The following is a 13,291-nucleotide window of genomic DNA, read 5'->3' as shown; positions in this document are numbered from 1 at the left end:
CCCCTTACCTCACACAGTCAGTCAGTAGGAGAGTACCCTCTACCATCCCCTTACCTCACACAGTCAGTCTGTAGGAGAGTACCCTCTACCATCCCCTTACCTCACACAGTCAGTCAGTAGGAGAGTACCCTCTACCATCCCCTTACCTCACACAGTCAGTCAGTAGGAGAGTACCCTCTACCATCCCCTCACCTCACACAGTCAGTCAGTAGGAGAGTACCCTCTACCATCCCCTTACCTCACACAGTCAGTCAGTAGGAGAGTACCCTCTACCATCCCGTTACCTCACACAGTCAGTCAGTCAGTAGGAGAGTACCCTCTACCATCCCCTTACCTCACACAGTCAGTCAGTCGTGGAAGAACATGGAGGCAGGCCTGTTTCAGTTTAAACCAACATTCCACACACACACACACTCCAACCCCCTTCCTAGTTCACCCCCTTGTGCGTAAAAAGTAACTTTCCCCCCACAGGACATAGAAAAGTGGGCATCAATGGAGTCCATTCACTTCCCCGCCTTTTAACGTCCCCTTGTATTTTCTCCATTCATATGGTTTCAATCTAACAGGCAGGAATTCTCCACATAGTCGACATGAGAAGAACCCCCCTTCCTTCCAAACCACACCTCCTCCTCCCCAAAACCTGAAACGGGAACGACCTCACCGGCAGCCAGATTCCTGCTCCGCACGGGGAAAATCCCAACGTTCCAGAAATGGAAAAACAAAGTTACTTCCTTTTAAAGAAACGACAATGGTTTTACCGAAGCCCCGGCAGCACACTACGGCTGCATTCAAAACGGCATTTACTGTTCCCCGTATAGCGCCCATAAAGGCGTCGTCATGCTTCCCATTCGGAAAAAAAGTTGTGAAAAGTTTGTGCTCATATTATGACAATGATTGCGTGACGTTTTTTGTTGTTATCGGGCTTCGTCAAGGGTTGTTTTCGGGCTGTTTCGTACACACTTCTTTTCCCTCTCGAAGCAAGTCGAAGTTCAGGAGCTGAAGTCGACACCCCTTTGTCATGTCATTGGTCAACAGAATGGATTCTTCGATTAACTGTCATGTCATTGGTCAACAGAATGGATTCTTCAATTAACTGTCATGTCATTGGTCAACAGAATGGATTATTCAATTAACTGTCATGTCAACATGACCAAAAGTATGTGGACACCTGCTCGTCCAACATCTCATTCCAAAATCTTGGGCATTAATATGTAGTTGGTCCACCACCTTTGCTACTATAACAGCCTCCACTCTTCTGGGAAGGCTTTCCACTAGATGTTGTAACATTGCTGTGGGGACTTGCTTCCATTCAGCCACAAAAGCATTAGTGAGGTCAAGCACTGATGTTGGGCGATTAGGACTGGCTCACAGTCGGCGTTCCAATTCTTCTCAAAGGGGTTCGGTGAGGTTGAGGTCAGGGTTCTGTGCAGGCCAGTCAAGTTCTTCCACACTGATCTCAAATAAATCATTTCTGTATGGGCCTCGCTTTGTGAACTGTATGAACCTCCGCTTCTTGCTGAAACAGGAAAGGACCCTCCCCAAACTGTTGCCACAAAGATGGAAGCACAGAATCATCTAGAATGTCAGCATTAAGATTTCCCTTCACTGGAACGAAGGGACTTGAACCATGAAAAACAGCCCCAGACCATTATTCCTCCTCCACCAAACTTTACAGTTGGCACTATGCATTGGGGCTGGTAGTGTTCTCCTGGCATCCGCCAAACCCAGTTTCGTCCGTCGGACTGCCAGATGGTGAAGCGTGATTCATCACTCCGGAGAATGTGTTTCCACTGGCGGCGACTTTAACATCCCTCCAGCCGACGCTCGGCGTAGCGCATGGTGATCCGGCTGCTCGGGCCATGGAAACCCATTTTCATGAAGCTCCCGACGAACAGTTCTTCTGCTGACGTGGCTTCCAGAGGCAGTCTGGGAACTCGGTAGTGACAGTCTGGGAACTCGGTAGACTCGGTAGTGACAGTCTGGGAACTCGGTAGTGACAGTCTGGGAACTCGGTAGTGACAGTCTGGGAACTCGGTAGTGACAGTCTGGGAACTCGGTAGTGACAGTCTGGGAACTCGGTAGTGACAGTCTGGGAACTCTGTAGTGACAGTCTGGGAACTCGGTAGTGAGGGTTATTCAACCCGAAGACTGATGAGTTTTATGTAATACGCGCTTCAGCACTCGGCGATCCCTTTCTGTGAGCTTGTGTAGCCGACCACTGAGCCGTTGTTGCTCCCAAACGTTTCCACTTCACAATAACAGCACTTCCAGTTGACCAGGGAAGCTCTAGCAGGGCAGACATTTTGACAGGGAAGCTCTAGCAGGGCAGACATTTTGACAGGGAAGCTCTAGCAGGGCAGAAATTTTGAAAAACGGACTTATTGGACAGTTGGCATCCTATGACGGTGCCACGTTGAAAGTCACTGAGCTCTTCAGTAAGGACATTCTCCTGTCAATGTTTGGCTTATGGAGATTGCATGGCTGTGTGCTCGATTTTATACACCTGTCAGCAACAGGTGTGGCTGAAATAGCTGAATCCACTAATTTGAAGGGTTGTCCACATACACTATACACAAAAGTATCTTAGAATAATTGTGACTATGTTGAGGAAGTGTATACTGACTAAGGCGTGTCAAGATGGACAAAACTGTTCTATTGTCTATTTTTTTCTCATTTTTCAAGCAAAGGTCTTTTTTTAAGGGACTATGGCACCCAACCACACCCAACAAGTGTGCTCAAGGCACCAGCCGAACCGAAGCATATGGAAGCCTTAAGACTGGTCAAAAGTAGTGCACTGTGTAGGGAATAGGGCCCTGGTCTAAAGTAGTGCACTATGTAGGGAATAGGGCCCTGGTCTAAAGTAGTGTACTATATAGGGAATAGGGCTCTGGTTTAATGTAGTGTACTATATAGGGAATAGGACTCTGGTCTAAAGTAGTGCACTATATAGGGAATAGGGCCCTGGTCTAAAGTAGTGTACCATATAGGGAATAGGGCCCTGGTCTAAAGTAGTGTACCATATAGGGAATAGGGCCCTGGTCTAAATTAGTGTACCATATAGGGAATAGGGCCCTGGTCTAAAGTAGTGTACCATATAGGGAATAGGGCTCTGGTGTCCCGCCTCTCATCTAGCTCCCCTGTAATCTCGGGTTAACCCAGAACTGAAACCTTGAGTACATTTGGGGTCACATGCTTTACCGTTTACATATTCTCTGTCCACTAGAGATTTTTACCTAGACTATAGTTGAGTTGTTAGCTTTGTGGAATCAGTCTGGTCTGCTCCAGGACATGCTTTGGCTGTAGCACCCCCCCACTAACTGTAGAGAAGTCATGAATCAATGCAAAAACAGGGGTCAGTTCCAGGCAAGAGTCAAGTAATTACAATCTAAAAACCAAAGTTTTCATTCACACCTCCCCACTCAATCCCCTGATACTAAATTGTATGACATTTAGTTGAATATTGATGAAGTGATGAACGTGTTGCTCGTCTTGCCTGGAACCTGAGTGATATGAGAGCAGTGCCTGAGCATCTTGTTTCGACAGGGAGTGTGATGAGTAGTTAGGGTCCTGAGTTTCTCCTGACCTGGGAAAACTCCTGGCCCTAGTGGTGATGATTTATAAATAATGATGAGGGACTAGTAAAGGCAGAAGGGGGTCAGGGGGGAGACAGAACGGAGGAGACGCACCGTCCCTCACCACCCCTCCCTCCTCCTGACCACAGTAGTGGTTCTGAGACCTTAACTCTTCCCTTCTCCTCCTATAGGAACCTGCCGGACCAAGAAGACATGGCCCAAGTCCTTCTCTCAGGAGGAGCTGAAGAAACGTCTCTCCCCCATTCAGTTCCATGTCACCCAGGAGAAAGGAACAGAGAGGTATAGCCCCCCCCAAAGCCTACAGTATAGGGACCCCCAAAGCCTACAGTATAGGGACCCCCCCCAAATAGGGACCCCCAAAGCCTACATAGGGACCCCCAAAGCCTACAGTATAGGGACCCCCAAAGCCTACAGTATAGGGACCCCAAAGCCTACAGTATAGGGACCCCCAAAGCCTACAGTATAGGGACCCCAAAGTATAGGGACCCCCCCAAGGGGCCTACAGTATAGGGACCCCAAAGCCTACAGTATAGGGACCCCCAAAGCCTACAGTATAGGGACCCCCAAAGCCTACAGTATAGGGACCCCCAAAGCCTACAGTATAGGGACCCCCAAAGCCTACAGTATAGGGACCCCAAAGCCTACAGTATAGGGACCCCAAAGCCTACAGTATAGGGACCCCCAAAGCCTACAGTATAGGGACCCCAAAGCCTACAGTATAGGGACCCCCAAAGCCTACAGTATAGGGACCCCCAAAGCCTACAGTATAGGCACCCCAAAGCCTACAGTATAGAGGCCCCAAAGCCTACAGTATAGGGACCCCAAAGCCTACAGTATAGGGACCCCAAAGCCTACAGTATAGAAAGCCCCAGTATAGGACCCCAAAGCCTACAGTATAGGACCCCAAAGCCTACAGTATAGGGACAGTATAGGACCCCCAAAGCCTACAGTATAGGGACCCCCCAGTATAGGGAAAGCCTACAGTATAGGGACCCCCCCAAAGCCTACAGCATAGAGACCCCCAAAGCCCTAGAGACCAAAGCACAGCATAGACCCCCAAAGCCTACAGCATAGACCCCCAAAGCCTACAGCATAGACCCCCAAAGCCTACAGCATAGGGACCCCCAAAGCCTACAGTATAGAAACCCCCAAAGCCTACAGTATAGGGACCCCAAAGCCTACAGTATAGGGACCCCCAAAGCCTACAGTATAGGGACCCCAAAGCCTACAGTATAGAGACCCCCAAAGCCTACAGCATAGGGACCCCAAAGCCTACCCATAGGGAAAGCCTACAGTATAGACCCCCAAAGCCTACAGTATAGGCACCCCCAAAGCCTACAGTATAGGGACCCCAAAGCCTACAGTATAGAAACCCCCAAAGCCTACAGTATAGAGACCCCCAAAGCCTACAGTATAGAAACCCCCAAAGCCTACACTATAGGGACCCCAAAAGTCTACAGCCTACAGTGCATTTGGAAAGTATTCAGACCCCTTGACATTTTCCAAATTTTGTTACGTTACAGCCTTATTCTAAAATGGATTAAATAGTTGTTTTCCCTCAATCTACACACAATACCCCACACTGACATCACAATACCCCACAATGACATCACAATACCCCACAATGACATCACAATACCCCACAATGACAAAGCAAAAACAGGTTTGTAGAAATGTTTGCAAATGTATAAAAAAAATAAATAAACTGATATCACATTTACATAAGTATTCAGACCCTTTAGTCAGCACTTTGTTGAAGCTCCTTTGGCAGCAATTACAGCCTCAAGTCTTCTGGGGTATGACGCTACAAGCTTGGCACACCTGTATTTTGGGAATTTCTCCCATTTTTCTCTGCAGTTCCTCCCAGAGTTCCTGAGCGCTCTGGAGCAGGTTTTCATCAAGAATATCTCTGTTCTTTGGTCTGTTCATGTTTCCCTCGAACCTGACTAGTCTCCCAGTCCCTTTCGATGGAAAAACATCCCCACCAGCATGATGCTGCCACCACCGTGCTTCACCATAGGGAATGTGCCACCACCGTGCTTCACCATAGGGATGGTGCCACCACCGTGCTTCACCGTAGGGATGCTGCCACCTCCGTGCTTCACCGTAGGGATGCTGCCACCACCGTGCTTCACCATAGGGATGGTGCCACCACCATGCTTCACCATAGGGATGGTGCCACCACCATCCGACAAGAGAATCTTGTTTCTCATGGTCTGAGAGTCTTTAGGTGCCTTTTGGCATTCAGGCCAAACAGTTCAATCATGGTTTCATCCGACAAGAGAATCTTGTTTCTCATGGTCAGAGTCTTTAGGTGCCTTTTGGCACAATCCAAGCGGGCAGTCATGTGTCTTTTACTGAGATGCTGTCCTGAGGTGCTGTCAAGAAGGACAACCATCTCCACAGAGGTGCACTGAAGCTCTGTCAGAGTGACCATCGGGTTCTTGGTCACTTCCTCTGACCAAGGCCCTTCTCCGCCGATTGCTCAGTTTAGCCAGGAAGCCAGCACTAGGAAGAGTCTTGGTGGTTCCAAACTGCTTTCATTTAAGAACGAGGGAGGCCACTGTTCTTGGGGACCTTCAGTGCTGCAGAAATGTTTTGGTACCCTTCCCCAGATCTGTGCCTCGATTACAGTCCTGTCTCTGAGCTCTTTCATGGCTTGGTGCTTAGCTGGCTTATCCTACCGGTCTTAGCTGGCTTATCCTACCGGTCTTAGCTGGCTTATCCTAACGCTTTTAGCTGGCTTATCCTACCGGTCTTAGCTGGCTTATCCTACCGGTCTTAGCTGGCTTATCCTAACAGTCTTAGCTGGCTTATCCTACCGGTCTTAGCTGGCTTATCCTAACGGTCTTAGCTGGCTTATCCTAACGGTCTTTGCTGGCTTATCCTAACGGTCTTAGCTGGGTTATCCTACCGGTCTTAGCTGGGTTATCCTACCGGTCTTAGCTGGGTCCACACTAACCCGCCTTAGAGGCTGCAGCGTGTCTAGTCAGTCGGCAGCAAAACATTCGTTTGCTGTAAAATAAGGGGAAATCTCAAATGGGACCATATTCCCCAATGGGCTCTGTCAAAAACAGTGTTCTATATAGGGAATAGGGTGCCATTTGGGCTCTGTCAAAAACAGTGTTCTATATAGGGAATAGGGGGCCATTTGGGACACAGAGGAAACTCAGTGACACTAGTCTCCACCCCCTTATATTAACCAAACGAAATGTTATATTAACCCCCGCTGTACCAAACGAAATGCTAGGTTTATATTAACCCCCGCTGTACCAAACTAAATGCTAGGTTTATATTAACCCCCACTGTACCAAACTAAATGCTAGGTTTATATTAACCCCCGCTGTACCAAACTAAATGCTAGGTTTATATTAACCCCCGCTGTACCAAACTAAATGCTAGGTTTATATTAACCCCCGCTGTACCAAACTAAATGTTTATATACCAAACTAAATGTTATATTAACCCCGCTGTACCAAACTAAATGTTATATTAACCCCCGCTGTACCAAACTAAATGTTATATTAACCCCCGCTGTACCAAACTAAATGTTATATTAACCCCCGCTGTACCAAACTAAATGTTATATTAACCCCCGCTGTACCAAACTAAATGTTTATATTAACCCCCGCTGTACCAAACTAAATGCTAGGTTTATATTAACCCCCGCTGTACCAAACTAAATGTTATATTAACCCCGCTGTACCAAACTAAATGTTATATTAACCCCGCTGTACCAAACTAAATGTTTATATTAACCCCCGCTGTTAATGTTTATATTAACCCCGCTGTACCAAACTAAATGTTATATTAACCCCGCTGTACCAAACTAAATGTTATATTAACCCCGCTGTACCAAACTAAATGCTTATATTAACCCCCTGTACCAAACTAAATGCTAGGTTTATATTAACCCCTGCTGTACCAAACTAAATGTTATATTAACCCCGCTGTACCAAACTAAATTTATATTAACCCCGCTGTACCAAACTAAATGCTAGGTTTATATTAACCCCCGCTGTACCAAACTAAATGTTATATTAACCCCCGCTGTACCAAACTAAATGTTATATTAACCCCCGCTGTACCAAACTAAATGTTATATTAACCCCCGCTGTACCAAACTAAATGTTATATTAACCCCCGCTGTACCAAACTAAATGTTATATTAACCCCGCTGTACCAAACTAAATGTTATTTAACCCCGCTGTACCAAACTAAATGCTGTACCAAACTAAATGTTATATTAACCCCGCTGTACCAAACTAAATGTTATATTAACCCCGCTGTACCAAACTAAACCCCGCTGTACCAAACTAAATGTTATATTAACCCTGCTGTACCAAACTAAATGCTGGGTTTATATTAACCCCGCTGTACCAAACTAAATGCTGTACCAAACTAAATTAACCCCGCTGTACCAAACTAAATGTTATATTAACCCCCGCTGTACCAAACTAAATGTTATATTAACCCCTGCTGTACCAAACTAAATGTTATATTAACCCCCGCTGTACCAAACTAAATGTTATATTAACCCCCGCTGTACCAAACTAAATGCTAGGTTTATATTAACTACCAAACTAAATGCTAGGTTTATATTAACCCCGCTGTACCAAACTAAATGCTAGGTTTATATTAACCCCGCTGTACCAAACTAAATGTTATATTAACCCCGCTGTACCAAACCAAACTAAATGTTATATTAACCCCGCTGTACCAAACTAAATGCTTATATTAACCCCTGCTGTACCAAACTAAATGTTTATATTAACCCCGCTGTACCAAACTAAATGCTTATATTAACCCCCGCTGTACCAAACTAAATGTTTATATTAACCCCTGCTGTACCAAACTAAATGTTTATATTAACCCCCGCTGTACCAAACTAAATGTTTATATTAACCCCCGCTGTACCAAACTAAATGTTATATTAACCCCCGCTGTACCAAACTAAATGTTTATATTAACCCCTGCTGTACCAAACTAAATGTTTATATTAACCCCTGCTGTACCAAACTAAATGTTTATATTAACCCCCGCTGTACCAAACTAAATGCTAGGTTTATATTAACCCCCGCTGTACCAAACTAAATGCTAGGATTATATTAACCCCCGCTATACCAGACTAAATGATAGGCTGGAAGCCAGGGGGAAATAATGTGTGAGTTGAGAAGATTCAGACAGCAACGTGAACATGATGTTCTTATTGAGGTGCATTGGCCTATGACTGTTATTATGCGGTTGTCTTAAGTTGACTGCACTAACCGTAAATTGCTCTGGATAAATGACTAAAATGACTTGCCTGGACTGTACGAGTGTAACTAGTGCGTTGATCCATCTCCCCCCCCCCCTCACAGTGCCTTCAGAGGGGAATACACCGAATATAAAGAGGATGGGATCTACACCTGTGTCGTCTGTGGCTCCCCTCTGTTCAAGTAAGTTATTAGAATGTCGGTGACATCATTACTGTATCCCCACTTCCTATCTCCTTCTGACTGGTCTAACCTTCCTCTCCTCAGAGCTAGTTTAGTCCCTTCTAGTCTCTCTCTGATTGGTTCAAGAGGCACTGATCCCTCTTAGTCCCCAGTCTCTCTCTGATTGGTTAAAGAGGCACTGTCCCTCTTCTTAGTCCCTAGTCTCTCTCTAATTGGTTAAAGAGGCACTGTCCCTCCTCTTAGTCCCTAGTCTCTCTCTAATTGGTTAAAGAGGCACTGTCCCTCCTCTTAGTCCCTAGTCTCTCTCTAATTGGTTAAAGAGGCACTGTCCCTCCTCTTAGTCCCTAGTCTCTCTCTAATTGGTTAAAGAGGCACTGTCCCTCCTCTTAGTCCCTAGTCTCTCTCTAATTGGTTAAAGAGGCACTGTCCCTCCTTAGTCCCTAGTCTCTCTCTAATTGGTTAAAGAGGCACTGTCCCTCCTCTTAGTCCCTAGTCTCTCTCTGATTGGTTAAAGAGGCACTGTCTCTCCTCTTAGTCCCTAGTCTCTCTCTGATTGGTTAAAGAGGCACTGTCCCTCCTCTTAGTCCCTAGTCTCTCTCTGATTGGTTAAAGAGGCACTGTCCCTCCTCTTAGCCCCTAGTCTCTCTCTGATTGGTTAAAGAGCCACTGGCTTGTCTGACCCATTTAAAGGTTAACTGTAGCATCCACCGAGCCTCGTTACCAGGTCGCCTGTTTCCCTCCACAACACACAGAGCTTCAAAGACAACCGGACAGGATTTACAGCTAGGGTAGTCTTACAGAGAGAGACACGTACACACACGCAAATAGGACACACACACACACACACACACACAGCCTCGTAGCTTAGACCCTATGCTCCCATTGGAGATGGTTTGGGAAGAACATCCCATGTAATATCAAGGAGAGGAGAAAACACCATTTTATTTATCTTTATTTATTGTATTTTTTTAGTTTTGAAGTGCCTGCTGCTTGTTGTATTGTTTTTTTTAGTTGAGAGAAAAGAGACTTTGTCTAAAATCCGCCGTCTCCTTTCTGCAGGTCCGAGACCAAGTTTGACTCTGGATCAGGTAGGTTTGATGCAGCAAACGTTTTAACCCTCACACGTTATTTCATGACTTCATCTGACACCGACCAACCGCCTCACAAGTCAAGGCAACGCCGAGGACGAGTCACCTTGTCTTGTTTTACTTCACTTGCTTCATGGCAAAATACATGGTAGAATATACCTTGTAGTGAGTCCCAAATAGCACCCTATTCCCTATTTAGTGCACTACTTTAGACCAGGGCCCATAGGGGTAGTGCACTACTTTAGAGTAGGGCCCAATAGGGGTAGTGCACTACTTTAGACCAGGGCCCCATAGGGGTAGTGCACTACTTTAGACCAGGGCCCCATAGTGGTAGTGAACTACTTTAGACCAGGACCCATAGGGGTAGTGCACTACTTTAGACCAGGGCCCCATAGGGGTAGTGCACTACTTTAGACCAGGGCCCCATAGGGTAGTGAACTACTTTAGACCAGGGCCCCATAGTGGTAGTGAACTACTTTAGACCAGGGCCCCATAGTGGTAGTGAACTACTTTAGACCAGGGCCCCATAGTGGTAGTGAACTACTTTAGACCAGGGCCCCATAGTGGTAGTGAACTACTTTAGACCAGGGCCCCATAGTGGTAGTGAACTACTTTAGACCAGGGCCCCATAGTGGTAGTGAACTACTTTAGACCAGGGCCCCATAGTGGTAGTGAACTACTTTAGACCAGGGCCCCATAGTGGTAGTGAACTACTTTAGACCAGGGCCCCATAGTGGTAGTGAACTACTTTAGACCAGGGCCCCATAGGGGTAGTGCACTACTTTAGACCAGGGCCCCATAGGGAATAGTGCACCTTTAGACCAGGGCCCCATAGGGGTAGTGCACTACTTTAGACCAGGGCCCCATAGGGGTAGTGAACTACTTTAGACCAGGGCCCCATAGGGGTAGTGCACTACTTTAGACCAGGGCCCCATAGGGATAGTGCACTACTTTAGACCAGGGCCCCATAGTGGTAGTGAACTACTTTAGACCAGGGCCCCATAGTGGTAGTGAACTACTTTAGACCAGGGCCCCATAGTGGTAGTGAACTACTTTAGACCAGGGCCCCATAGTGGTAGTGAACCAGGGCCCCATACTTTAGAACCAGGGCCCCATAGTGGTAGTGAACTACTTTAGACCAGGGCCCCAGTGGTAGTGAACTAGGGGTAGTAGCACTACTTTAGACCAGGGCCCCATAGGGGTAGTGCACTACTTTAGACCAGGGCCCCATAGTGGTAGTGCACTACTTTAGACCAGGGCCCCATAGTGGTAGTGCACTACTTTAGACCAGGGCCCCATAGGGGTAGTGAACTACTTTAGACCAGGGCCCCATAGGGATAGTGCACTACTTTAGACCAGGGCCCCATAGGGATAGTGCACTACTTTAGACCAGGGCCCCATAGTGGTAGTGAACTACTTTAGACCAGGGCCCCATAGGGGTAGTGAACTACTTTAGACCAGGCCCCATAGGGGTAGTGCACTACTTTAGACCAGGGCCCCATAGGGATAGTGCACTACTTTAGACCAGGGCCCCATAGGGGTAGTGCACTACTTTAGACCAGGGCCCATAGGGATAGTGCACTACTTTAGACCAGGGGCCCATAGGGATAGTGCACTACTTTAGACCAGAGCCCCATAGGGGTAGTGCACTACTTTAGACCAGGGCCCCATAGGGGTAGTGCACTACTTTAGACCAGGGCCCCATAGGGATAGTGCACTACTTTAGACCAGGGCCCCATAGCAATAGTGCACTACTTTAGACCAGGACCCATAGGGGTAGTGCACTACTTTAGACCAGGGCCCCATAGGGGTAGTGCACTACTTTAGACCAGGGCCCCATAGGGGTAGTGCACTACTTTAGACCAGGACCCATAGGGGTAGTGCACTACTTTAGACCAGGGCCCCATAGGGGTAGTGAACTACTTTAGATAGGGGAATCCATAGAGAATAGGGTTCCATTTGGCATGCGCCCCATGTTCCACTCAACATAATGTATAGCTGCCATCCCAAGGCCTCATATCAACAGGAGTTCCAGATTAGAGAAGTTGAGCTAGTCATCTTTCTCTCTCTTCATCTGGTCTTATTTACACCAGTGGATCCACAGCTTGACCCTGCTGGCTAATTTCACTTTCTTTGCAATGTGGTGTGTGTCTAGGCGGGTGTGTGTCTGTTTTGTCTGTTTTGTCACATGCTTGGTAAAGAAAAGGTGTAGTCTGACAGTGTGTCTAGGTGTGTGTGTGTACTCCTTCAGATTTCTGAGTTTTAAAAAACAACAACACTTCCTGCCCTTCCTGCTCTAGCTAGAACACTGAGAATCTCATTGCCGATAGGTCGTTATCACAGTGGGAGGCCCTTCTCTAGCTAGAACACTGAGAATCTCATTGCCGATAGGTCGTTATCACAGTGGGAGGCCCTTCCTCTCTAGCTGGAACACTGAGAATCTCATTGCCAATAGGTCATTATCACAGTGGGAGGCCCTTCATTCTCTAGCTAGAACACTGAGAATCTCATTGCCAATAGGTCATTATCACAGTGGGAGGCCCTTCATTCTTGCTAGAACACTGAGAAATAGGTCATTATCACAGTGGGAGGCCCTTCATTCTCTAGCTAGAACACTGAGAATCTCATTGCCAATAGGTCATTATCACAGTGGGAGGCCCTTCATTCTCTAGCTGGAACACTGAGAATCTCATTGCCAATAGGTCATTATCACAGTGGGAGGCCCTTCTCTAGCTAGAACACTGAGAATCTCATTGCCAATAGGTCATTATCACAGTGGGAGGCCCTTCTCTAGCTACAACACTGAGAATCTCATTGCCGATAGGTCGTTATCATAGTGGGAGGCCCTTCATTCTCTAGCTAGAACACTGAGAATCTCATTGCCAATAGGTCGTTATCACAGTGGGAGGCCCTTCATTCTCTAGCTAGAACACTGAGAATCTCATTGCCAATAGGTCATTATCACAGTGGGAGGCCCTTCATTCTCTAGCTAGAACACTGAGAATCTCATTGCCGATAGGTCGTTATCACAGTGGGAGGCCCTTCCTTCTCTAGCTAGAACACTGAGAATCTCATTGCCAATAGGTCATTATCACAGTGGGAGGCCCTTCTCTAGCTACAACACTGAGAATCTCATTGCCGATAGGTCGTTATCACAGTGGGAGGCCCTTCA

General features: G+C 46.8%; 1 protein-coding gene across 4 annotated transcripts in view; it reads left to right on the top strand.

Moving 5' to 3' along the window:
- msrb3 (methionine sulfoxide reductase B3) overlaps positions 1 to 10,286 on the top strand; it is a 38,448-nt gene extending 28,162 nt beyond the window's left edge. For all 4 annotated transcript variants that reach the window (XM_065021239.1, XM_065021241.1, XM_065021238.1 and 1 more), the window contains 3 exons: positions 3,764 to 3,872; positions 8,954 to 9,031; positions 10,091 to 10,286. In XM_065021239.1, the coding sequence (XP_064877311.1) occupies positions 3,764 to 3,872; positions 8,954 to 9,031; positions 10,091 to 10,271 (368 nt within the window). In that variant the 3' untranslated portion in view covers positions 10,272 to 10,286. The remainder of the gene's footprint in view (positions 1 to 3,763; positions 3,873 to 8,953; positions 9,032 to 10,090) is intronic.
- The last annotated feature ends 3,005 nt before the right edge of the window (positions 10,287 to 13,291 follow it).

This window comes from Oncorhynchus nerka, linkage group LG8 (genome assembly GCF_034236695.1).
Source record: "Oncorhynchus nerka isolate Pitt River linkage group LG8, Oner_Uvic_2.0, whole genome shotgun sequence".
NCBI lineage: Eukaryota > Metazoa > Chordata > Actinopteri > Salmoniformes > Salmonidae > Oncorhynchus > Oncorhynchus nerka.
Note: the sequence above shows the minus strand (reverse complement) of the source record. Positions and strands in the feature narration are given on the sequence as shown.